This window comes from Tiliqua scincoides, chromosome 6 (assembly GCF_035046505.1).
Source record: "Tiliqua scincoides isolate rTilSci1 chromosome 6, rTilSci1.hap2, whole genome shotgun sequence".
Taxonomy (NCBI): Eukaryota; Metazoa; Chordata; class Lepidosauria; order Squamata; family Scincidae; genus Tiliqua; species Tiliqua scincoides.
Window position 1 is genome coordinate 11,937,254 of NC_089826.1, and position 27,120 is coordinate 11,964,373.

Sequence of the window (27,120 nt, forward strand, 5' to 3'; positions counted from 1 at the left end):
TTGTCTATGTCATTGCCTGCCAGGACTCTGGTTTTCATTAGCCCAAACAAATGGCAAAAAAGAGGCATGCTGAATCCTGAGCCCCTTCCTGGCCCTGATCCACCTCCATGAAGAAATGCACACCTGCACCAGTGATTGTGCTGGTGAAGGTTCAGGTTGCTCCGTAGTGGCTGCTGGTTCTTCCCTGGGGCAAGGAGGCAAATGTCCCCTCAGCCCAAGGAGATGGGGTACATTAATTAGTACAATTTATATCATTAAATGTACCAAGCGATACAAATGATGCAAAGCAGCTACAATCCCCACCATTGACCATTTCAGATCAAGAGGCATTTGTAAGAATCCACCTTCGTGCAACGGAACCTGCAATGAACACAGGATGGTTATTCACTGGGACTGAGTACCTGAAGGAGAAGGCTGCCCTTTTACTACACCATTTTTAGTTTTTTCTTCAGAATTCATTACTTCCTTGTAGATTAATTCTGCAAGAGACAAGGGAACCTGTTACAAATGTGCACAAGAGTCGCTATTTCAGAATCATATAAAGGCATAATGAGTGCCTGAATGGGTGACCTGAATTCAAGACCAGGCTTGTAAACAAATAACAGCCCAATCCTATTCACACTTTTCTGGAAGTAAGTTCCATCGACTCTAATGGGACTTGCTACTGAGTAAACATGCATAGGCTTGGGCTGTAAGTTCACAAAAGTGACTGTCTACATCAGGGCTGGCCCTGCCATGAAGCAGGGTGAAACATAGAGCTGCAAGTGGTAGACTGGCACAGCACTACCCCCAGCAACCCAGGAAAGGTTGGCCTTCAAGAGGACGAACGGGACAATCACATCACACTGCTTTTCGTCTTCCCTTTGTAGTATTAGAGCAGTGATTTTTAACTGCTCTGCCGCAGCACACTGGTGGGCTACTAATGGCCTACAGGTGTGTAGCAGCAGTTTGGGGGGGGAAGGTCATTTATTAGTGGGGCCACTGGGGGCTGCGAGCCTCCCACCAGCAGTGCGATACGCACTGTCAATTGTCAAAAAACTATGGTGCACCTTGACAATCTTAGCACTTTGACATTGTGCTATGAGATGAAAAATGTTGACAATTACTGTATTATAAAATTTGGAAGACTGAAAAAACTAGAGATGTGATTTTCATAGGAAAAAATGAGAAACGAGAGGGGACACTTTTGGTGTTTTGCTCTTGTCTTATATTTGTCATTTTTAGGGCTCATCTATAGCTTGGAAGCATAAAAGAGCCAACCTCTTCCAACTTTCACAAGTGCCCCTGCCCAGTAGCTTAGAAGTGATTCTTATTCACCACAGGTTAACGACTATTTATCTGTTTTTCTATCCTTAGATGCTACTATCACCACCTTGGAAAGTCCAGTTTTGAGATTTGTTTTGATCTACACATTTAGAAACAATTCAAACCTAAGAAGAGCCCTGCAGGATCAGGCCAAAGGCCCATCTAGTCCAGCTTTGTGTATCTCACAGTGGCTCACCTTTGACAGCACACAAGACAAGACTTGTATGGTGTTGCTACTTCCTTGCATCTGACATTCAGAGATATGTGACCTCTGATACCCAGAGGCTGCATATTATAATATACACAATACATCTCTTAGGACCACATGCTAAGTATTTCTATGCCAGGGTGTGCAATATCATGACTACCATAAGTAATCTGGGTGAGTACCGTTAGTAATCACCATGAACAGCAAAGAAAGAAAGCTGAGGCATGGCAAAATGAGAGGTGCAGGGAGCTGGCGTGTTCTACAAGCCACCTTTCAAGGAAGGAAGTCAACTACCTTTCAAAATGAGATTACCTTTCCACTCTTCGATGGTATGTTCTCTTTCATCCAGCTGCTTATCATATATCTGCGGAGGTGGCTGTCAAATCAAAACACAAAAAGGTAAGTAAAATATGCTATATAAGGAGCACAACATGAAGAGGAATTCGGTCATATTAGGGCAATCTAAATGCCAAAACGTTTAAGGAAATGAAAAACTGAGCAACTGTCATTCCCAGATTGTCTTGGTGTCCCCAACTCTGCACTGCAAGCAATGGGAGCTAACTGGAAGGAGGAGTTCTTACTGCAGCCCCATAAACTATTCATTAACTTTGATGGCACGCTAAAGATTCACAAATATTAACCTGGATGATGATTCAATAAAATCTCTTCCTCTGCAAATGTAAATTTGCATGGCTTTTAGGAAAATTGGTTCCTCATCCCCTAAATTCACATTTTTATGAAAGAGAAGTCCTCTTGATTTTACTGGGAACTTGAGAGATATGACTATATTTTCTGGGCTGGTGTCAATAAGCGTCAATCTAAAAGCAACGTTAAACACATCATTTGACCATCTTCACATGGGGGGGGGATTGTATTCTATATTGCTGTATAGGAGCCATGGGAGCTTCCATCTGGATCAGGGCAAGCTTCTCCCAAGTAGGGGGCGGCAGCTGCCCGGAGCACGGTGGATGCTGCGGTAGCTATTTTGGCGCTGTGGTAGCCCCGTGCTACGGGCAGTTCAGGATTGAGCTGTAAGACAACCAAAATCAAATTTAAAACAATTCTTTAAAGTATGTAGAAAAAACCCTTTGGCACACACTCTCCAAATAAAGCAATCTTTTCACGTATAATACCTATTGTTAATAGCTAACCAGAATTCATTCTGTTGTTGATTTGAGCAAAGTAGCAAGAAGTCGTTCTAGTCACAGATCCTAGTTTTAAAGCAACACATAAAAGACCCTGATGTACCAGACATTAGGTACACCCTTGGGAGTCCTGTTTACTTCAAGCAGGAGTAGAAGAACAAAGGACTTAAGAGTCTGATGGGGAGTTTCAAATGAAAGGCCCACTGGCAATCCCATTGCCACCTGCATTCAAGCTATTCAGGGTTTGATTTTGAGGCAGTGTGAAAGAACAACAGCTTGCTTTGAAGCCACTGAATATAGTCCATGGTGACAGAAGGACACAAAGGTACCTTTCCCAATGTCTTCTGGAAACGTTTTTCAAATAACTTGGGCAAAGAAAAAAAAGACCGCATGATGTCAAAATAAGAAAATGATAGAGATGCAACATTCGCTTAGTCTGCTTTTGGAGTCAGCAGGAGCCTAATGAAAAGGCACAAACAAGTCATGGTGGATTGCTGAACTCTGTTCATGCACCACACTCCCTCATTTATCAAATGCGCATCTAGTCCAGCCCACTGCACTACTGCCTCATGTTCTCTGTTTCACCTAAGAGCTAGGATGTCTCAGGGACCCTCACAGGATCAGGTTCCCTGTGACTACTGAAGAGTTCGTGCAGGTTGCTCTCACTGTTCAGTAAAGTCTGTTTTCAAACACGCAGGCTCCTTGGATGGAAGTGGCAAAAAACTCAGATAGACAATGTTCTTCTTCAGTAGCATCAGTCCACCAAAAGCAACCGCATGCCGCTGAAGTCCCTAAGACAGCAATTTGCTAGCCAGCTGCAATAAATGCAGGCCGCTGTTCTTTCTCTAGCTAGATTGAAATTGCAAACAAGACCCATCCTGTTGAACCTCTTTCATTCAACCCCAACGATGGGTGGAGCGGTTTGGAGAAGCCCTTGGACATGGGGAAGATCGGATCAGGCAGGCTGTGACTTATGGAAGGGTTCCAGTCCAGACACCGTTAAGTAAGTCAATTATAACACAAGTTGGAGCTCTGTCTGGGCACACGCAACTCTGTGGAAGGGTTTGGGATGAGTGGGGGGAAACCGCATGAGCAGGAAGGAGGCAGGCAAGGGAAGCCAGAATAGAGGCAAGAGGAGCTTCCAGTGCTCTGTTAACAAAGCAGGAAATAAAGCAAGGTAAGAAATTGCGGGTGAAGAGGGGGCTAGATTTTAACCCACAAGATGCAGTTGGAGGGAGCAGCAGCCCCCCCCCCCAGTAACAGTGAAAGCTTGAAAAGGTAGCAGTGAGGGAGAAGCGCTCATGGAGAAGGTGGCTTCAATTGCTCAGGTGATTACTGTCACTTTCTTCTCCTTTTAGAAAAAACATCACCCTCCTGCCTTTAAAAACCGGACAAGATGCTGCCACTTAGAACAAAAGAACATAAGAAGAGCCCCGCTGGATCAGGCCAAAGGCCCATCTAGTCCAGCTTCCTGTATCTCACAGTGGCCCACCAAATGCCCCAGGGAGCACACAAGACAACAGACACAACCTGTGTCACGGTGCCCTCCCCTGCATCTGGCAATCAGAGGCAGCCTGCCTCTAAAACCAAGAGCTTGCACATGCCTACTATGTCCTTGGTCTTTGGGGTACAGTGATATGGCCCCTTGCATTCTTGCAGCACTTCCTTCTCCGCTGGGAAGGCTGCTGTGCTGCAAGGATTGCGCGGTTCTTTAAACAAAAGAGGAAGCGCTGAGCATTCTGGGATTTCCTGCTGTGTTTATGGAGCAGCCCCTCTGGCACCTCCCAACTGAGCCAACCCAAACATGGACATACAGTCAAAACTGGGTAAATCAAGGCTTATGGAAATTGTGGAGTGCCTCTAGTCAGAACGCTATGGTTCACTACCATGTGACAATCTATAGAAAAATCTAGAGTGGGGATCATTTTGCATATCTGAGTAGCACGCCTGGAACAATATACTCTAACAAACATGGTTGGCAAGCTTCTGTGCTGCAGCTCCAGGATGTCCCTGTCCAGGACAGTGCAAGAATTCTTTTCATTTTTTGCTTTTGTTAAGAGCCGACAGCCCAAACCTGAGCTGCCTGGTGCGCAGGGTTGCAATGGCGCCAAAAATGCTGCCTCCAGTGCACCCCAGGCAGCCACCGCTGTCTCCTCAGGAGAAGGGGACTTTCATCCCCTTCCCCTGGGTCAGGCAAGTAGCCCCACAATGGGGCTACTCAATTATACAGTGACCCAAGGGTCGACGTAGAATTTAGAGCCTGCCTGTCGGACCAGCTGCCCAACATGGAGGCTCAGGATCTGGTGGAGCGAAGGCCTCCCTCCTGCCTCCCTCCCTCCCTTGGCACACCTCCTCCCCGCCCTCTCCCTGCTCTCTCTCCACCTCCCCCCCCCCACCTACCACGCTGGCTGCCTGGCAGTCCACACAACTGCTGAGCAGCAAAGCTCTGGTGCTTCAACGGTGCTGATGCCTGCAAACATACCTTATGGCATGTTTACAACAGTGCGCACCAGAAGTGAGCCAGCGTGCGCTGTGCAGGATTGCGCCCTAAATCTTTTAAGCAAATAAATACAATATCTGCATATTTGTAGGTCAGAGAGAATCAAAAAATCAAGCAGCAGTGCCTGTATAATGTCTCATTGCTTGGAGAACAGAAGCACCTGTCACTTTGCCCCTCCAGCTGTTTCAGAATGTGACTGCAGCACATCAGGAGAACCATCTTAACAAGGTGCTGTTTTATTGTCTCTAAAGCCAACACTTTTGCTGTCCCTCCCTTAACACAAACCAACTTGCCCCTAAGTTGTACCTTAGGCAGCACCTAAGTGCCCCGAGGCTTGAGTTAAGCCTTTGAAATCCCAGCTGGAGTTCTCGCCTTTCTGCCCACTGTGACATCACAAAGTTCTCTTACTCGCCCTAAGAGTGACACGTACAAGCCGAGACCAGGACAACAGGGAGGCAATGATCCCGGGGCCATTCAGATGACTGAATCTGACAGCCTGTCACTCAGCAGCTCTGTGAGGCCTGGAGCCTGCATTTGCTAATGAGGGGAAAAGCAGAGAGCAGGGTTGTGGGGGAGGCAGAGGAGAGAAGAGGCAGACGAGAGGTGAAACCCAAGAGGGGCAAGGCTGCAAATCCACACAAGAGCTGCGGCAGTTGTCTGCTTCATTAGGCAAGGATGCTCAAGGGCGGTGGCTAGCAGGAGAGGGGAGGGCAGGGCTTGGTTGAACTGTGGTTTAGAATCTGAAGTGCAACAATTCCCATCAATTTTCTCCAGAAGGCATCATGCCGGCAGCAGCGTACAAAACCAAGCAACACAGGGCTTCTTTAGAGGCAAGGTTCAGCTGTAGTAAGTGGCTCGCAACCCGTGGAAGATCAAGAAATGCTTGATTTCCAGGAGGAAGCCCTCAATGTCATTCATAAGACTCACTCCTCTAATTTGAGCCAAAATTTTAGGCAAAATGTTCCGTTAGCCTTCTATAACAGTAGCTGTGATCAGATGCGTACCAGGGTGCTATGGCACCCCAGGCACGAACAGACTGATGTCACGTGACACGAAGATGTTACGTGACACCACTTCAATGGGAGCAAGTGCCCGCAAAATCACCCAAGCCACAGCTGTGAGTACCCAGGCAGCAGGTGTACCTGTCACTTCCTGACTAGGGAAGCGACAGGAGCGTGCCAGCTCTCCAAACAGTGACAGGGGCGAAATCGCCCAACCGATTGCTGAGAGAACGCATGTAAGAACATAAGAACATAAGAACAGCCCCACTGGATCAGGCCATAGGCCCATCTCGTCCAGCTTCCTGTATCTCACAGTGGCCCACCAAATGCCCCAGGGAGCACACCAGATAACAAGAGACCTCATCCTGGTGCCCTCCCTTGCATCTGGCATTCTGACATAACCCATTTCTAAAATCAGGAGGTTGCGCATACACCTCATGGCTTGTAACCCATAATGGATTTTTCCTCCAGAAACTTGTCCAATCCCCTTTTAAAGGCGTCCAGGCTAGACGCCATCACCACATCCTGTGGCAAGGAGTTCCACAGACCAACCATACGCTGAGTAAAGAAATATTTTCTTTTGTCTGTTCTAACTCTCCCAACACTCAATTTTAGTGGATGTCCCCTGGTTCTGGTGTTATGTGAGAGTGCAAAGAGCATCTCTCTCTATCCACTCTGTCCATCCCCTGCATAATTTTGTATGTCTCAATCATGTCCCCCCTCAGGTGTCTCTTTTCTTGGCTGAAGAGGCCCAAACGCCATAGCCTTTCCTCATAAGGAAGGTGCCCCAGCCCAGTAGTCATCTTAGTCACTCTCTTTTGCACCTTTTCCATTTCCACTATGTCTTTTTTGAGATGCGGCGACCAGAACTGGACACAATACTCCAGGTGTGGCCTTACCATCGATTTGTACAACGGCATTATAATACTAGCCGTTTTGTTCTCAATACCCTTCCTAATGATCCCAAGCATAGAATTGGCCTTCTTCACTGCCGCCGCACATTGGGTCGACACTTTCATCGACCTGTCCACCACCACCCCAAGATCTCTCTCCTGATCTGTCACAGACAGCTCAGAACCCATCAGCCTATATCTAAAGTTTTGATTTTTGTGCCAGTCACTTCCTAACTGTGGAAGCTATTGGAGTGAACACGCTGGTGCCCACCTCCAATTGATGCCTCTGGCTCTTGCCCTCTCTTGCCCCAGGGCTGATACACCATGGTTGCAAAAGGAATGGAGTCCTGGTCTCTTCTGCTGTCATGCAAGCATTGGTACTACAAGGAATAGGCTTCTTTAAGCATGTGCAGAGTGCACTGCATAACCATAGCCTCAATGCCTCTTGGATTAAAATAGAAAGCCTTCTTGATAGAGGGCAGGACTTCCTGATAGGCTCAACCTCAGTGCAACTCCTTTAAAAAAAATTAGCCATTCAAAAGCAAGCAGAGGTGAAGGAAAGCCAATTTTGAAGAGTTAAAGTAAGCAGGTCTTAATGGTCCAAACATAGTTTACATGTGGAGCACTGTGAGGTGGTGGAATGGGCTGCAAACTGCAGGCAGGAGACACTGCTTTTGAATATTCTGCTGAGCAGAAACTCCTTGCAAGCAGAAATCAGGGCAGAAACTATTTAGCTTAGTCCTCTCCCTGCTGTGCAAGTTTTCTTCTTGCAGGGAAGATTTTTATGGTAGGGGGTTCGAACGTGTGATTCCGCACATGCAGTTTGAAGTGGTACAACCGATTCTCCCACCCGGGTTTAACCTCATTCTGCCTCATGTGTAAACACTTTTATTCCAGTATCTCATCTAGTTTACCAGTGACCCTAATGATAGGGAAGATTTCTATCAACATGTACAATGTCCCACTAGAGGGCAAAATACCTTAGATCACGTGTATAGTAATATTGTGAACGGGTATAGGACTATACCTTTACCCCATCTGGGACAATCTGGACCATATATCTCTGTTTTTGATACCATCATCCAGACCTCTTGTCAATAGAATTAGGCCTGTTGTCAGAGAAATACAACAGTGGTCAGAAGATGCATTGAAGCAACTTTGGGATTGCCTCAGGTGTACTGATTGGACATTATTTGCGGAGGACACTATCGACATCTATACCTCGACTGTACTGTTCTATATCAAAAGCTGCATGGACACTGTCACTATCACCAGACAAATACGGGTGTTTCCTAATAATAAGCCCTGGGTCACCAGAGATGTGCGCCTTTTGATAAGAGCCCGGAATGCTGCTTTCTGTTCTGGAAACACACTACAGTACAGTGAGGCCAGAGCGAACTTTAAAAAAGGCATCAGGGATGCAAAGGCCATGTACAGGCGGAGGACTGAGCAGCATTTTGAAAGTTCGGATACCCGCCGGGTATGCGACAACTTACTGGGCAGAATTATAAAAATAGTCTGCCCAGCAGTAGTGATTCCATGGCAGAGCAGCTTAATCAGTTTTTTGGCCGGTTTGAGGAGGAGATAGCAGCCACCAACATTCCAGCTGCAGCCACTGATGGTCAGTTACTTGTCCTGCAGCCTGATGATGTGAAACGGGTTTTACAGAATATTAACGCCCGGAAAGCAGCTGGCCCAGATGGAATTCCGGGACGGGTCGTTAAAGACTGTGCTGCAGAGCTGACTGAAGTTTTTACAACTATTTTCAATTTATCTCTGTCACAGTGGTCTGTCCCTACTTGCTTGAAGACATCTGTTATAGTGCCAGTTCCTAAGCAGACAGTAGTTGCTCCTCTCAATGATTATCGACCTGCGGCTCTAACTTCGGTAATTATGAAGTGTTTTGAGAGGCTGGTGTTGAAACATATTAAGTCTGATCTTCCACCCACCTTGGATCCTTGTCAATTTGCATACAGGAGTAATAGGTCGACTGATGATGCCATCTCTATTGTTTTACATACAGTCCTGCATCATTTGGAACAACGGGGTACATATGTACGGCTGTTATTTGTGGATTACAATTCTGCTTTTTAACACCATTCTACCTAGCAGGCTGTTTTTAAAAATGACTGGTTTGGGCATACAGTAAGACATTTGTCTGTGGATGAAGGACTTTTTGACAAATCGGCCACAGTCAGTGAGGATGGGCTCTTATCATCCTTCCACTCTGATATTAAATACAGGAGCTCCAGAAGGCGGTGTGCTGAGCCCCTTCCTCTATTCCCTGTATACCTATGATTGTACCCCATCACACAACACCAATGAAATTATAAAATTTACAGATGATACTACAGTGGTGGGGCTTGTTAGCGGGAATGATGAGTCTGCTTATCAGAAGGAGATACAGGAGTTGTTATTGTGGTGCAAAGAAAATAATCTCTCACTTAACATCAAAAAAACTAAAGAATTTATAATTGACTTCCGGAAAAAGAGGGATGTACACACACCATTATACATAAACGGTGAGGAGGTGGAGAGGGTTGCTAGTTTCAAATTCCTAGCTATTTACATCACAGAGGACCTCTCCTGGATTATTAACAGCAGCATGTTGATTTAAAAAAGGCACAAAAGTGGTTATATTTTCTGAGGAAGCTTGGGAGGTCTTATGTCTTAATATCGTTGCACCACTGAGAGTGTCCTAACCTATGATATCTAGGTGTGGTATGGAAATTGCTCTGCAGGGGACAAAAAAGCTCTGCAGAGAATTATTAAGATCACATCATCAACCTTGATCTACCAGCTTTGGAGGACATCTATACATCTCGCTGTCTGCAGAAGTCACATAGTATTCTGAGAGACCCCTTCCATCCGGCTCGTAAGTTCTCTGAACTGTTGCCTTTGGGCAGACGATACAGAACTATTAGAGCAGCACCACACGACTCCTGAACAGTTTTTATCCCACAGTCATAATTACGTTGAATAAGGCGATATAGTTGTTACCATGCTCCTGGGCATTATGGTCTGTTATATTGTTTTTATATTATGATGCATGTTGTATAGAATGTGTGGGTGAGTGTGTAGAGGGTGAGTGTTGGAATTGTTGCATATATTTATGCTTGTATCTCAAAGGTGCATAAATTCCACTGTGTTGTAGCACAATGACAATAGAGTTACTACTATTAGCTGGTATTGCATTTGTGCAGACACAAATGAGGCAACTATGGAGGGCTGGGTGACAGGGCTGCAGAGTGTGTTGACACCAGGGGGGATGGGACTTTCCAGCATTCTCCCACTACTCCCAATCATGCATTTCCTCTCCACAGAGAGGGTCAGCCAGAAGGCAGTTCTGGTGTTATTGATATTCTCAGTACAGCACACATTGGCAGAGGAGAAGCCAGTCTCTCAGTAGCGTTCCGGGGGGGGGGGGTATAGTGTTAAGTTTTGCAGGCGACTCAATGAGTTGTGCAATAAGCCCCCTCCCCACCTTCAGAGCCATTCTGGGAGGTGAGAGCAAAGTGGAGGTGTCTCCTCAGCTCAGGTGACCAGATGTCATAACCACAAAAGAGGACAAGGCACCCCAAAATGTAGGGCATCCAAGAAAAATGTAGGACATGACAAAATAAAGGCTAAAAAACCCGTATACTGATTTCATGTGGTTAATTTAAACACTATATTACTTATTATTCAATTCATATTACATGTAATTTATTAATTAGAGTCGGTCCCGCGGACGCCTCAAGAGCGAGTCTCTCTGCTACGTTAAGCGGCTCCTGCGCGGCGTGGGGATGTTCTGACCAGTGGTGCTACTGGCGGCGGCGGGGGTGGCCGTCGTGGCCTTCCTCCTGCTGCTGTTCTATGTGGTGTCGGCCATGGTTAGCCCCAAGCCCCTGTCGCTGTCCAGCGCGCACGTTGTGATAACTGGTGGCTCCAGCGGGATTGGAAAAGGCATTGCTATTGAATGCTTTAAGAAAGGTGCCTTTATAACACTGCTTGCAAGAGATGAGAACCGGCTGTTAGGGGCAAAAAGAGAAATTGAGCAGTACTCTGTTAACGACAAGCAGGTTGTGCACATTGCCTCTGCTGATGTCTCCAAAGACTGTGCAAATGTTGCGAAAGTCATAAAGCAAGCTCAAGAAAAGCTGGGCCCAGTTGATATGCTTGTAAACTGTGCTGGAACATCAGTGAATGGAAAATTTGAAGAGCTTGACACCAGTAAGTTTGAACAACTGATGGCGGTCAACTACCTAGGTACTGTTTATCCAATCCATGCAGTAGTTACCACCATGAAGGAACGACGGATGGGAAGGACTGTTTTTGTGTCATCCCAGGCTGGGCAAGTTGGACTCTTTGGGTATTCAGCTTATTCTGCAACAAAGTTTGCTCTCCAAGGATTAGCTGAAGCTTTACAAATGGAGGTAAAGCCCTACAATATCTATATTAATTACAAGAAGGCTATGTACTGCCTGCAGCAGAAAAGGAGGGCATTTAAGTTCTTTTCCAGGACACGAAGCTAAAAAAGAGGACATGTCCTGGAAAAAGAAGACATCTGGTCACCCTGCCAGTGCCTTCACTTTGCTTTCGCAGCCTGGAACGGTTCTGGAGACGTGTAGGAGGGGCCGCTTACATGGTGCATTGATGCGCCTGCAAAACTCAGCATTGTGTCCCCCTCTAGGATGTCACTGCAGTTTCCTGCTCTATTCAGCACTCTAGCCACCATGCACTTTTAAATTATTACTGGTGATCTGAATTTTTGCACCCCTGGTGAAAATATTAAGTTCTTCACGGGGATCACTTTATATTCCAGAGTGCTCACACTTGTCTTTACACATTATGCTTTCAAAACTAAAATCTCCTAACCAGACTGGTGCCCGTGGGCTCAAGTAAATACTTTCCAGCCAGGAAGAAAAATGCACAGGAAGTGAATATAGTACCGTACAGTAACTGCATTTAAGCAAGCACCTGGTGGTGGCTGAACTTGCTTGCCCCTTCCAGCGCCAGATACTGGTAGCCATGGTTACTGTTGCCAAGGAAACAGTAGGGAAAAAGTCCAGTCTGTTCCCAGCTTGACCATCTCCTTTGCCTACTGGTTTATAGATACAGAACCCATTCCAGGGGAGCAAGGCTCTGAGATGAATCCAGTGTAGAAACGTTATTTTCATGTCACAACTTCGAGAACATTACACACTTTTCAGCTGGTAATAGCCATCTATGCAATTCCCAACAGATGGATACTGAGAGTAAGGAGGAAATGCTGGAGTTGGTAGTGGTGGACAAGTCCGAGTTGTCAATCAGAGCTTTGCTGGTTCAACTTTTGCTTTTTCCATGACTTCTTGCAAGCCTGTAGCCAGCCATAGCCTCTCAGCTTCAGCACCCCCAATAGCAATATTGTGGGTAACAGTATTTTCTTTCGCTACAGGGATTCCATCAGGGCTATACATGTGCAGCACTTTGCACAATCAAAAACCAACATTCAAAAGTTACGAATTACTCCTGATGCACAGTGATCCCTCTGACTAACACTGTTCCTCAAGACTACAACAGTGCGCCTAGCCAAACTGCCAGAAGCTCTCTTTCCAGACAGACAGCAAAGGTAAGGTACCAGGTACCCGTGCCTCAAATCAACCCAGAAGTGCAGTGAAATACAGGCTGGGAGAGGTTGATCTCCGCAGACAGAGTGGATAGATAGACACTCTTTTCCCTCCCGCATAACACCAGAACAAGGGGCATCCATGAAAGCTGAGTGTTGGGAGAGTTAGGACAGACAGAAGAAAATATTTCTTTACCCAGCGTGTAATTAGTTTGTGGAACTCTTTGCCACCAGAAGAAATTACAGCATCTTGCCTGGATGCCTTTAAGAGGGGATTGGACAAATTTCTGAAGGAGAAGTTAATTACGGGTTACAAGTCATAGTAGGTATGTGCAAGCTCTTGGTTTTAGAGGCAAGCTGCCTCTGATTGCCAGGTGCAGGGGAAGGCACCAGGACGCAGGTTGTGCCTGTTGTCTTGTGTGCTCCCTGGGGCATTTGGTGGGCCACTGTGAGATACAGGAAGCTGGACTAGATGGGCCTTTGGCCTGATCCAGCGGGGCTGTTCTTATGTTCTTACACTAGATCCTCTCCCACACTTTTGTGCTCATCTCGTGCCTTTCCATTCCTCAGACATAAACTGGCACGCATCCAAGGAGACCATGGTTTCTTTTACTATGGGGAAAGTTTTGAACTTATTCCTCTTTGGCCTTCTGGTCACCCCCCCCCCCACAAAGCATCCAGCACATACTCCTTTGACACAGCTGCATGTTATAACAAGACTGTGGGATTGGGCTGTCTGTTTGGAACCTGGCTACAACGGGGAACCAGCCTAATTAGGGTTAGCTAAACAATTTACTTCTATTTGTTTTCTTACCCTATATGCTCTTATGTAGGTTGGGGTTTGTTTCCCCCCAACTGTTTTAAAAACTGTTTTTCCTAGCAATTGTATTGTAGTCCGTCCGTCCCCCAAATTGTTAGTAAATGTTTCTTATTGTTGTTCATTTATCTCGGTTTCTGAATTCGGGAGTTTTCCTACCCCACACCTAACAGACTTATTCTTCTTGTAATGATAAAATGACCGGGTCACAAGTAAACAGTTTCTCAAGGTGAAGGGCCCGCATGAACCAGAAGAGGCTTCTGGTTGCATTGAGGAGGCCTTCTGTGGAAGCTGAGAGAGCAGCACAACCTCCAGAGTGGCCTCCAGGTGAGTAGCTGCAATGCTGCACCAGTCCCCTTATGGAATCCAGTATCCTCAGATTTCGGTATCTGCAGGGGGTCCTGGAACGTATTCCCTATAGATACTGAGGGCCCACTGTACTTATGCTGCCTCTACACCATGTTGAACATGATTTATTGTTAAAAAAAAAAAAAAAAAAAAGCAAGATATAATTGAAATAACGGAACACATTTGTGAACTAACCATTTTTAAAGGGGTTTTTTTTTTTAACAGGCCCCAAAGCTCCTTCATGCAAACCATCACATATCCCCATTGCAAAAACAATCATTTGACTTTGATGAGGGTACAGAATGAATGGCATCCCAATTAGCGCTTCTGCCTTTGGGAGCTCACACTCCATGCTTTTAAGATGCCATCCACTGCGTTTAATACCAACAACAGAATCAGAGGGTTAGATTTGATCAATTATGCAGAAAGACAGATCAGTGCCAGTGAAATGAATGCAGTGTTATGGAGAAATGGACTCCTGTCCCTCAAACAGACCAACATTATAAATGAATCATGCTTCTGTTCTGCCACAGAAAAACAGAAAATAGAGGATGACACGCTGACACAAGGTTTCAAAGTACGCATTCATTAAATAACTCTGATGAGGAATAATCTATACCTCCCCTTGATAGATACCTGAAATATTTTTCTCATATTCTGACAGCATTTCACTCAGTTTTCTAGTAGTCTTTTTTTCTTTGATTGCTGGAATCACCAGAATTGCATTCAGGGAAAATGTTAACGTAATCAATGTGAAGTAGTTGCTTAGTTGCATTTTCCTGCCTCCAGTCTCCTTCTGTGACTACAGCCCAACCTAAAATCAGGGTAGGACATCATTTTGAATTCTCCCTTTGGATGTGAATATGTCATGCAGGACAATCCTATACGCATTTACTCAGAAGGAAATGCAAGTTTCATGAGTAACACGGTGTTGAAACTGGTCCCAGCTTCTGCCGTGTGTCTCTGTGCTGCACACACAGTTTACAGCATCAGTGCGTATGCATTTAAACATTATCGTTTTAGTGAACATATGACATAGGTCTGTGTTCTGGGTGCTTTTAAAATTTTAATATGGTGGATGTTTAAGGAGTTCTGCAAAAAGCATGCTGCAGAAAGAGGCTCAGGAAAGCTTTTTCTGAAGAAATCTATAAGCAAACAATTGGTCTGCAATGTCTTCAAGGGATCATTATAAAGACTATCAACTAGAGCTGCGGTTTTCAAACTCCCCGGGAGTTTGAAACCTGCAGTAAGTCTTTGCGGGAGTTGGGGGGGGAGGCAGCAGGGGCAGAGGGAAGGCAGCGACACGATCCCCAGGATCACATCGCTCAGGGGGCTGCAGGGACTGGGAGGCACTCACCAGTCCTGCAGCAGCCGTCCCTGTGTGCGGGGAGCCCTGCGTGAGCGCTTGCAGGGCACCTCAGGTCAGGGAAATGGAGAGTGGAGCGATCTGCTCTGCCTCCGCAAAAAGCAGGCACTCACCAAGGCTCCCTGCACACAGGGACGGCTGCTGCAGGGACTGGAGGGTGCACCCCAGTCCCTGCAGCCCCGTCAGAAGGGAAAGCGGAGTGATCGTGCTCCGCTTCCAGTTTTGCAGAGCAGGGCACGATCGCTCCACTTTCACATTTCCTGACCTGGGGAGCACTGCCGAAGGTTGCGCAGGGCTCCCCGCACCCCCGAGAGGCTGCAGGAGATTTGGACAAGTGCACCCAAGCCCCTGCAGCCCCCCTGAGCGGTGTGATGCCTTCCCCCTGTCTCCTGGCTGCCCCCGCCCCTTAAGGGGGCAGAGGCCAGGACCCACAGACTGGGGCATCACGACGCCCCAGTTTGAATACCACTGAACTAGAGGAAGGGGAAACAGAGGGATGGAATACAAATGTGTGCTGATTGATACTGATTATACAATTTAATAGATCACTACAAAACAATGTGTTTAAAGTACCTTCCTGGGACATTGGAAAATCAGAACTGAGTTGGATGAAATGCAGCCTTGGGTGACTCAGGGGCTGATGAATAATCTAGCTTTGACCCAGATTCTGCCCAGGCCTATCTCAAATACCAAGGTATCACGGCAAAAATAATCAGTCAGGTTGACAAAACCAGAAGCTACACTGGAGCATGGCTGCCAAGGAGACTTGAAAGTCAAAGGTTTAGTATGCAGTAGCATTCAAATGGGAGAAGAAACTGAAAAATGCAAAAGGAAAGCCACATTGATCAGGCCTGCAAGATCTCAGAGTGAGATATATATCACATCCCAGAGTGACCTTCATCCAAGGAACTCAGAACAGCGTTTGATCCTCACAACCACCCCATAAATTAAGCTGAGATCCACTGACTTCCCAGTGTCACCTATTGAGCTTCATGGTCATGACACCATGAGCTTCATGGATCATTCGAATTCAGGCTCTCTGGTTCAAATCCAATACTCTATACAGTAGAAAATGCCTGTGTATAGGCACACATTCGTACCCAGCCCCACATAGCACATATCAGTAAAAAAAAAAAGGAGTAAGATTAACATAGTCAACGGATTCTTGAAGGAGCTGATTTCTGAGATTTGCCACATGTATCTGACAGAATCTAAGCAATGCAACCACCTGCAGAGCCAAGGGGTATGAAAACCTAGGCTTTTTTGGGTGTATAAATCCATGGATAATGAATGTGCACAGCAGGGTGACATGTTTGTCCCCAACCTACACATGTTAATTTAAAAAAGCTGTATATATGGAGGATTCTCTTCCTGACTTTGTGCAGAGAGCCCTCTGTATGCACAAGTTGTAAGCACAAGGCCCTCTCATGAACTCCATGTAGGTTGGGATGGAGCCTGCCTCGTCATTATCTATGAATTTGGTACAGCTGAAAAAGTTTCAGTTTGTAGCTAGAAATCAGCGGAGTAAACCCTTATTCAGGCTGGTTGTCTCGTCACTTTGACGTTCATGCAGCTCACCTGGGCTAAAAAATGTAGATACCTCACTGTATGCCCACACCACAAAACTGGAGGCAAAATCAAAAAGCAAGCTTGAACAGTCAATTCACTCAACCCTATCTGCCCATGTGCAGAGAGTCATGTGACAATTCTAAGTCATGGAATCATGCCACATAACCACAAGAACATAAAACGAACCTGCTAGATCAGGGGTGCCCAAACCCCGGCCCTGGGGCCACTTGCGGCCCTCAAGGTCTCTCAATGCGGCCCTCAGGGAGCCCCCAGTCTCCAATGAGCCTCTGGCCCTCTGGAGATTTGTTGGAGCCTGCACTGACTGGACGCAACTGCTCACAGCGTGAGGGCGACTGTTTGACCTCTCACAGTTCTCGCGTGAGCTGTGGGATGAGAGCTCCCTCCTCTGCTTGCTGTTTCACGTCTGTGATGCAGCAGCAGCAGCAAAGGAAAGGCCAGCCTTGCTTTGTGCCAGCCAGCCTTCATTCATTCATATAAGATCATCTTTAATATATTCATTTCTGTAAACTTATGTAAATTTATTCAAATTTTAAATCTAAATTAATTTTTTCCTGGCCCCTGACACAGTGTCAGAGAGATGATGTGGCCCTCCTGTCAAAAACTTTGGACACCTCTGTGCTACATCAATTGACCCTGAGTCCATCTGGTTAGCATCAGATGTGACAGGTCTGTGCGTGTCACAGATGTGACATAGGGCATAATCCTAACCAATATTCCTGCACTGACCTAGCCGCAATGCAGGCCCAAGGTGAGGTAAAAAACATGTCCTTACCTTGAGGAGGCCCACCCTTGACTGCCTCCCACTGCAGGATGCAGTGCACGCCACATTGGCACAGCTATGTCAGTGCTGGAAAGTTGGTTAGGATTGCGCCCATCATCAGGTCCAGCCACGTCCCACCTGTTCATCGTGACAGGTCCACTACAACTGCTCCCTCCTATTGCTCAGTGAACATCCCCGTGGCATAACAAGGACACAGCACCAGTGGTGGAGAAAGCATCTAGTTCCACGAAAGGAGGGTGGTCTTCTTCATCGATTGTTTCCCCCATCATCTGGTAAGCCAATGGGGTGCACACACATTAAAAAGCAAGGGTAATGCGATGTGGGCACCATACAGGGTTTGTGTCTTTCAGCCCCCAGAAGCTGGCATGGACTTGTAAGCTGGTACAGTGTCCAGTCAGATACTTCAGCATGTCCATCATCAGAGCATAAAAAGGACCATCTCAAAGGACAGACAAATGCTAAAGTGGGAGGTCAAGGAATTTACCTCCATTTACCTGGCATTAACCTCCACTGGTACATTTTTTTTCCCATCAGGATAGATTTCATTTTCCAAAAATACTGCCACACTTTTCTTTTTTATATATAAAACTTATTAATCACCCTTCTACAAAAATATCAAGATTTCTTGCATCATAAAGTCAGAGATAAGAACAAAAATGACAACAAGCACACCCCATTACAATAAAAAAATAGAAAAATACAACAAGGCTGCAAAACCCATACACACTTTCCTGGGAATAAGCCCCAAGGAACACAATGGGACTTTGTTCTGAGCAGACATGGCGCTGAAGACCTGTTTCTGAAAACGGTGGCTTAGCCGACAATTGGACCAAATCTCAAAGGTTTAAGAGGTTATTATCGGAAATAGGTGTGCCTTCCGACCACACACAGGCTCACTCCATCAGTAGGGAGCAAAAGTCAATTTATCACTAAACAGCAAGACAATGGCTGCAATTGTTACTAGCACTTAGAGGTCAAAAAGTCAGGCTGGTGTCTGCTAGCATCTTCTAACAAAGCACTCCTCAGGGCTGCCAGGCCTCAGTCTGTCCATCAGTTGTGAATGAACAGCACATCTTCTGAGTAATAACATGCATTCCCCTCTAGCTAGGAGGAGGTCACAGCCTGGCATTTAAAGGCCAACCACCAGAGTCTACTCTTTTCAGGTCTATCAGAAAGAGACAGCAAAGGCTCTCGCATCCTTCTACCATTTCCAATTCTCATTATACTCCCTGCCATTTGAATGAGGCTTCATAATTTTACTGCTCCCCTGTAGCCTGTGAAAATATCATAAACTTTTAATAGACTTATAAAATGAGGTTTTAACTGGCTCTGGGTTCTGCATTTTGGCTGGGATGCCATCGAGTTTACCTCTTCCTCGCATGCATCTCAAGCTGTAAAACCTAGAGAGATGCACAGGGTCATTACCCCTGGGTTAAACTCTTGACACAAAACCACTGGCATTTTCTACAGATATTGAGCTGTCGTCGTCCCCCTTCATGCTCCCTATGCCCCTCTCTAGTGCTTCAGCAGCTCATTCCCTTGTTCCCTTTTCCAGATCTGATAGCTTTTGGCATCGGTCTTTTCCCCTCTCCAATCAAGTTTCATGTGCCCGATGGTGAAATAGGGCTGACTCAATGATGAGTGAGAAGTGAATTACAGTGAATTACTGAGGCAGCAAAATCTGCCACTGTGTAAGCACTGCTTGGACCTCAACATCATCAGTGCCAGTTTCGGGCTCCAGTGGCCAGCCTAAACTCCTCACTTTCAGTGCCAAGAGCATCCCCACTGGCCAGATAGTGGGAGCTGAGCTTCCCACACCACTGCACGACATGCTGGAAAGTCTGCCCAAGTGCTCAAAGTCAGCTGACCAGCGGCAGCTCAGGACTGTAGTAGTTTGCTGCTGAGGTTCGCGGCTGGGCAGACACAGGCTCCCATCACCAGGTGAGTGACTGTACCCAGGGCCTCTGAGAGGAATTTTATCAGGGGGAATTTGCAAAGGGGGAGGGGTGAAACAGAGCAGGAGAGGGTGGTGATGGGTGAGCAGAATAGGGGAGGGAGGGGTGAAGCAGGGGGAGGGGAGGGTAGAGACAGCTGGGAATGTCTTTGGAGCCCAGGTCTACCCACCCATGTGGCATCAGTAGTGTTCCCAGCATCCCTAATCATGGTAGTGTCCCCAGCGTTCCGTACAGGCAACAACTCTGAGCAGATAGGAAAATGTCAGATCCCAGGAAATGCCTGGGCCCCCTCCTTTGGCTCCTGGCCCCCCCTTTTGACCCTGGGTCCAGGTACAAATTACCCCCTTTACCCCCCTCTCCTAGGCCTTGCCTGTACCACCCTGAGCAAGAGTGGCAGCAAAATTCACAGCATGGCATTGCAGCCATCTGTAGGATTCCATCATCATTTCTCCTTCTTCCTTACTTCCTATGTTGCCTCCTCCTCCACTTCTCCCCTGCCAGTCTGTGACTGTGCCTGGAGACCCCCCAGGTAGCACTCAGCACTGTGTCAGCTAATGGCCCAGCAATACTTCTGTGCCAGCCAGCGTTCATACAATCCTTTTCCCAAGTACTCTCCCATCTAGGGAGTGCTTGGAAAAAGAGCCACTATTTCCTTTGCTGCTTTCCTTCCTCTACTGTCTCTTGTAAGCTAAACTGATAGGCACAGAAACATTTGTGTGCTGACGGACAAGGGGGTGGGAAGGTACTAGGCAGTGTGCTGGAGGTGAATAGTGGAATTTGGCACCATTCGGGGTGACTGGTTAGCAGAGGCCAACCCTGAGTGTAGACATTACACTTCTGGAGCAATGAGGTGTATTTACGGTTCTGATTGTCAATTTGGGGTTACAAAGCCTTGAAAGAGAAAAAGGCAGTAATCTGTAAAGAAAATTCGCAAATAAATAAAAGGTTAAGAGACCAGTCCTATCTGATTTTCCAGTGCTGATGCAGTCATGCCAATGGGGCATGCATTGCATCCTCTGATGGGAGAGCAGACGTGGAGGCCTCCTCTAGGTAAGAGAATGTTTGCTCACTTACCTCGGGGCTGTCTCAGTGCTGGAAAGTTGGTTAAGATTGGGTTGTAAGGGAATTTATTCTAAATTGACACATGGATTTGAATAGCAAAAAACAATCCCTTGTTCACTTCCTGCACATCTGACAGCTATGATCACTTTGGTACAGTAGGTTGTGTTAGGCTTGTGCAGATATATGGATGTGGTGATGGCATCTGGCCTGGATGCCTTTAAAAGGGGATTGGACAAGTTTCTGGAGGAAAAATCCATTATGGGTCACAAGCTGTGATGTGTATGTGCAACCTCCTGATTTTAGAAATGGGCTATGTCAGAATGCCAGTGCAAGGGAGGGCACCAGGATGCAGGTCTCTTGTTGTCTTGTGTGCTCCCTGGGGGAATTTGGTGGGCCACTGTGTGATACAGGAAACTGGACGAGATGGGCCTATGGCCTGATCCAGAGGGGCTGTTTTATGTTCTTAGGGATGTGCAGACACTCCCTAAATCCACTCATTTTGGAGGAACTCTGAAATTTGGTTTGAAAGTTCTTTGACATTTAACTGCCAACCATAGTCTATGTGGGTTTCATTTTGTCATCTTTAATGCTGAAAGGGCCCAGATTTCACACAATCTGAGAGAGAATTAACCAAAGACTTTTATGCTATATTTTTTCAGGGTGGCAATGGGACAAATATAATATGTTACCTGGGCAGAAACACATTCAGTCAACAGTAATTTCTGTGACTGAGGTTGCTGGAAAATGTTCAGCAGCACTTACCCCAAGGAGCCTGTGGCAGTAAGTCAAGGCACACTTACTTGGGAAAAAGCCCCGCTGAATTTAATGGGACTTACAGCTGAAAAAAAATCATGCACGGGGTTGGGCTGCACAAATGAAGAACTTCAGCCCCTCCACCGCTTGCCACTGCAGGAACCACTGACCAAACAGCTGACTGACAGCCCAATCCTGAACGGTTTGCGAGCCTTACCGATGGTCCTGTGCCGTGCTAACCCAGCACTGACTGTCACTGGGCTAGTGCCAGGCGGGCGTCCAGCCTCCGCCACTCAGCAGTTGCACGGACTGCCAAGTCGCAGCACAGTAAGTGGGGGCAGGGAGGGGGCGGGGAGGGGGAGGGGTGGGGAGGAGGTGTTCCGGGGTGGAGGAAGGGAGGGAGAGGGCGGAGAGGAGACATGATGGGGAGGCGGGAGGTGGGGAGAGGGTGGGCGGGAGGTGCGCCAGGGGGAGGGAGGCAGGAGGTGTGCCAGGGGGGAGGGAGGGAGGTGGGTCTGGTGCAGCTCAGCTCCACCATATCCTGTGTGTTCATGTGGGGCTCGACGCCCTACACAAACACCTTTACCCTACTACCAACCTTTTTACCACCAACCACGGGAGCTCGGGATTGGGCTGTGATACTGTTCACAGCAGTGAGCTGGAATATACATCTATAGTAATGTAGGTCCAGGTTCAGCACAGCGGTGTTCGGGAAAGAAGGGTGCACAGGACAAGAGGATAAGGGGAGGTGCACATCACGAGAAGTCTCAGCAATGGAAGAGAAGAAGGTAATAGTGCCGGAGGTAATAAATACATAGAGCTAATCTAGATCAGCGATTTTCAACCACTATGCCGTGGCACACTGGTGCGCCACAGATGGTCCGCAGGAATTTGGGGGGTGGGGTCATTTATTAGTAGGATAATTGGGGAATTTGAGAGCCCTGCCAGCAGCATGGTATGCCTTGTCCATGGTCAAAAAACAGGTGGTGTGCCTTGACAATTTTAGCGCCTTGTCATTGTGTCGTAAGATGAAAAAGGTTGACAATCGCTGGTCTAGATTATGCCACTAAAGCCAGTGACCTTGCAGATGCTGGAATCCTTTGATACACAAGGAGAAGTATGGCCGTGTGGCCTAGGATGCTGCGAAGAGAATCCATTCAATGAGGAAATCAAGAATAATGAATTTATCAATGGTTCAGAAGCCATCCAGAGGCAGACTATTCACACACTTAGACCATTCATCTCACTAGATTATCCGAATGAACACTTGTGTGCAATAATTTGCTTCATCGCATGGCTGCCATTCACGGAGATTTTTTAGGTGTCAGCTCTTTGCATACAGTATTTACAATAAACCACTGTAACAATTCGAAGCTCAGTAGTAGCTTTTAAACAGGAGAGGAAGCAGCGTCTGCACATTTCTTCCATGAAATAATTATACTTGAAAAACTCTTTCTTTGCTTAGTGTCATTCATTGTACTGCAGGTTTACCAAGTCTTTCCCTTGTGTCTTTTATTGATAGCCGTCAGCCTGGGTGAGGGAGTGTGAAACAGAGGGGTGGGGGTCTGCTGCCTACTCTGCTTCCCCTCCATCACCAAAAAAAGAAAATTTCCAACACCCTTGACTTCAGTACTAATCATAAGAACATAAGAACAGCCCCACTGGATCAGGCCATAGGCCCATCTAGTCCAGCTTCCTGTATCTCACCGCGGCCCACCAAATGCCCCAGGGAGCACACCAGATAACAAGAGACCTCATCCTGGTGCCCTCCCCTTCATCCTGGTGCCCTCCCCTGGTGCCAATCACAGTACCCAGTGCACTATCAGGGGGCAGGAAGGGGGCATCATTGGGGGAGACCCAGTGCAGGGCTGTGACCCAGGGACCCCACCAACTTGGTGCTACCTCTAGCCACAACCACCACTTGCAAAGGAAGTTTATCTTAAGAAACCCAGTGTTTCTGGCTGGATTTAGAAGCCAGGAACCAGGACCTGAAAAGCAGGTGGTACTAAGGCAAGTGGCCTCCTCTTGGATGAGAAAGGAAGGCATACGGATATGGAAAAAGTTTAATTATTAGCCCAGCAGATGGAAAGAGGGGGAGAAAAAACAACTGGAGCAAAAATCATTGATTCCCACTAGGTTGGGAGCTAGCTAAGAGTCCCCAATGCCATTCAACTTTCCAGCACCAATGCAGCCATAACGCAGCCCCAAGGTAAGGGAATAAATACAGCTGTGCACCTTAGAAGGAACGCTGTACACAATTATCCCCAGGCACATGCATGCGCACAATTCTGTGCAGCAAGGACCATGCAAATTGGTGGTTTGCTTTGCAGGTGCAATCATGGCAACACTGTTTAGAGTCGCCGCAACTGTGTATGTGAACACTGGTCCCAGTGGCGTAGCTAGAGGGAGTGTGAAGCACTAAGTTTTGCAGGGAGCCTCACCACAGTGTGCAAGTGGCCCCTCCCCCCTCCTGTTCGGAACCACTCCAGGCAGTGGGAGCAAACCAGCATATTTCATTATTGGCAGGTTTCTGTATCTGCGGCCAGGGGGAGGTGGGATCTGGGTACGGATTCCTGTGGATACCGAGGTTCAACTGCACTTGCCTCCTATTTGATATGAGCATTTCAAGGCAGTGAGATTTGTATTTCCAAGGCAGGAAATATAACATTGCTACTTATTACTGATTAACCTCACACATGTGGGAGCTATGTCTGTGGCCAGCTACTGAGTGGTGACAAGTGGTCTCCGAAGCACATAAATCTCAGGTCTCACAGTCAAATCAGGAAAGGACACAAGCTAACAGACTGCAACCCATCTCTCCATATGGTGCATCATCACCATGGCAACTGAGCACCTCATAAACGCTAATGAATTTACTCCCACAGCAACACTGACATTGGGAAGGATTATGAGATGCTGCTCTCCAGGGCATCTTACAAGACTTGCTAGGATTGATTACACCTCCTGTAACTGCACATGAACACCTGACCTTTTCCCCTAGAGGCCAAACAGAGAGTTAATGATGCTTATTGTACTATCATATGGAAAAATGGCTCTCCTACCAGTCACAGATATGAAAGAAAAACATTATGACTAGAGAGCCTTCTACCGCCTACAAGTACGGAACATGCTACAGGGATACACAGTTAACCTCTTCTTATAACGTTAAGTCTGTACATTCAGAGATCTATGAACATGCATCATATAACTATATCTTTAGAATAATCCAGAACTTCCCAACACAAATATACTGCGTAACTACTTGGTCACTGAATGTTTCTGTGTGAACTTAATCTTCCAGGACAAAAGAGTCTGTGCAGTAATCTGTGTTGGTGTGATAGCCTGCAGATGTGACATCAGAATAATTTTGGGTGCATCAACATGAGGGTTATACCAAATATTCTCTAAAGTCAACGCGCACTTCAAAAAGCACTGGGAAAATTCTCACATTACCATAACATATATGCAAATCTTCCATCCAGTCACCCCCAATTCTTCCCTTGGTGTGGTTTTGGCTGCAGATTACTGAGCGAGGGGAAAAGTAGTGTACCTGGGGAGGTCGGGGGGGGGCAAATTTCCTGGGGTGCTACCATGAACCCCTCCCCCGCTGCTTGATTTTTTTTCCTTCTTAGAAGGTCTTCTGAGGACTCTGGAAGGCCTAAAAAGGCAGGTTTCCACCAAAAACCAGAAGTGACCTTTTTAGGCCTTCCAGAGTCTTCTCAGAAGGTCTGCTGGGGGCCAGGGAGGCCACATGCGGCTTCTCTGACTAAAAATGTCACTGCTGGATTTTCTGAAAATCAGACGTGATGTTTTTAGACCTGGATGGTGATGTTTTTTGGTCCTGGCCCCAGGAAGCACAGGGGCCAGGATTGCAATTGAGGGGAAAGACTGTACAGATACAGAGAAGCAGACCAAGTCTATCCTATAGCCAAACCCAGAGACCACACTGCTCCATTACAGGAGTGCTACAAACACCATCAAGCTTGTGCCACCATCAAGCTTGTGCCCATGTCAAAATTTGTCCACCCATATCTATCAGAGCTGACACGTGAATGAATAGCATTGGTTTCGAACAGTGGCTCTCAAACTTTTAGCACCAGGACCCACTTGTTAGCATGAGAATCTGTCAGGACCCACCAGCAGTGATGTCATGACTGGAAGTGACAACATCAAGCGGAAAAATCTTTAACAATCCTAGGCTACAATCCTACCCACACTGACCCAGAAGTAACTTCCATTGACTGTCATTGTTAAAAGCATATATATAGTGGCCGGTTAAAGCGCAGAGCTGTAATACTTCCCCAGATGCAGTCTCGTACCAGTCTAATATATTAAAAATAAAATATTGAAATGAATGGGGACCCACCTGAAATTGGCTCGCGACCCACCAAGTGGGTTCCAATTTGAGAAACACTGGTTTAGAATATATACGTAGTAGGAGATATTGATTGCCAGTAATTCAATGGAGTGAAAAGCCTTGCTACTACTAGGGTTACTTAGTAGGATGACCTACTAGGGTTACTGTTACTAACTGTTGCCAAACAATGTAGAGATATAACATTTCAGAATATGATAGCTGAATGGATGCTCTGACCACCATTAAGCACCATTAAACTAGAGTTTTACTTACTGCCTCCACTTCTGCTGGGTCATACCAGACATTAATGTACGGATGCTGTAAGGCTTCATCCACTGATATCCGCTTGGCTGGGTCAATCACGAGCATCTTTGACAAAAGGTCCCTGGCTTGGCTAGCTGGAGCAATGAAACCAAAAGAGAAAATGTGTCAGAACAAGACTGTTCATGCAAGGAAGTGGTGGGGAGGTATTGTTCACAACAGACTGAAAAGTTGGGCCCACAATTTTGGACAATTTGTGTCTGTCCAGGGCATTCCATGTTGTAGATATCTGAATTCACCCATGTATGATCCAGAACCCCCAAAAAACCCAATAGAGTTTGCTCTATTGTCTGTTCCATAAGGCACATGAAAAAATTTGTCACCACTTAATTCTCAAACAATGTCATAAATGAAAATTTTGATCTGAACAGTGCAAGCCCATACCACTGTATAAGGCTCTGTATTGCAGGGATAAAGCCTGCTTGTGTGGGCTGACATAACCATAAGACAGGTATTTCACTAAGGGTATTTCACTAACCAGCAACAGCAACACCAACAGGCAATGATCTAAACTGGTATTTGATAATTTTGCCCCTTGGTCATTGCTATCAGAAGCTATCTATAAGTTGTTACATGCATATACAAAATGATTTCAAAGAACAAAACAGCTGTTAAGAGGAATTAACAGTGTTATTTTACACATGTCTTCTCAGAAATAAGTTCCATTGTATTCATTGGGGCTTACTGTATTCATTGGCCAGGAGGTCTGGTCTAGAGGGTAGAGCCTCCGTTTGCCTGAAGATAACATCTGCAGGTCGCCAGTTCGAGGCCACCAGCACCATGAATGGTGAGACCTTGAAGCAGCTGACAAGCTGAGCCGAGTTATTCCACCCGCTCTTTGGTGTGAGCGAAGAAGCGTCTTGATTGCCCTCCATGTGAGAGATGAAGGAGCTGCTTGTCAGTTTGCGTGGGAGGAAATCGGAGGCCAGAATGTGATACCAGATCAAAAAGATCCATCTGAAATGTTGTGGTTCTTGAAAGATAGAACCTATCTTTGATTGTAAAAATCCCTGTGGGGATTTAGAACAGCCTGCCCATGTAAATCGCCTTGAATAAAGTCTAAGGAGAAATCTGATGACCAAGGAATGCAGTATATAAATACATGTATTATTATTATTATTATTATTATTA

General features: G+C 46.4%; 1 protein-coding gene and 1 pseudogene across 2 annotated transcripts in view; one reads left to right on the top strand and one right to left on the bottom strand.

Moving 5' to 3' along the window:
• MAPK10 (mitogen-activated protein kinase 10) overlaps positions 1–27,120 on the bottom strand; it is a 111,878-nt gene that overhangs the window by 3,881 nt on the left and 80,877 nt on the right. For both annotated transcript variants that reach the window (XM_066631610.1, XM_066631609.1), the window contains exons 9-11: positions 25,942–26,066; positions 1,826–1,889; positions 402–479 (exon numbers count right to left, since the gene is read on the bottom strand). In XM_066631610.1, the coding sequence (XP_066487707.1) occupies positions 402–479; positions 1,826–1,889; positions 25,942–26,066 (267 nt within the window). The remainder of the gene's footprint in view (positions 1–401; positions 480–1,825; positions 1,890–25,941; positions 26,067–27,120) is intronic.
• Positions 10,838–11,566, top strand: LOC136655311 (3-ketodihydrosphingosine reductase pseudogene; annotated as a pseudogene).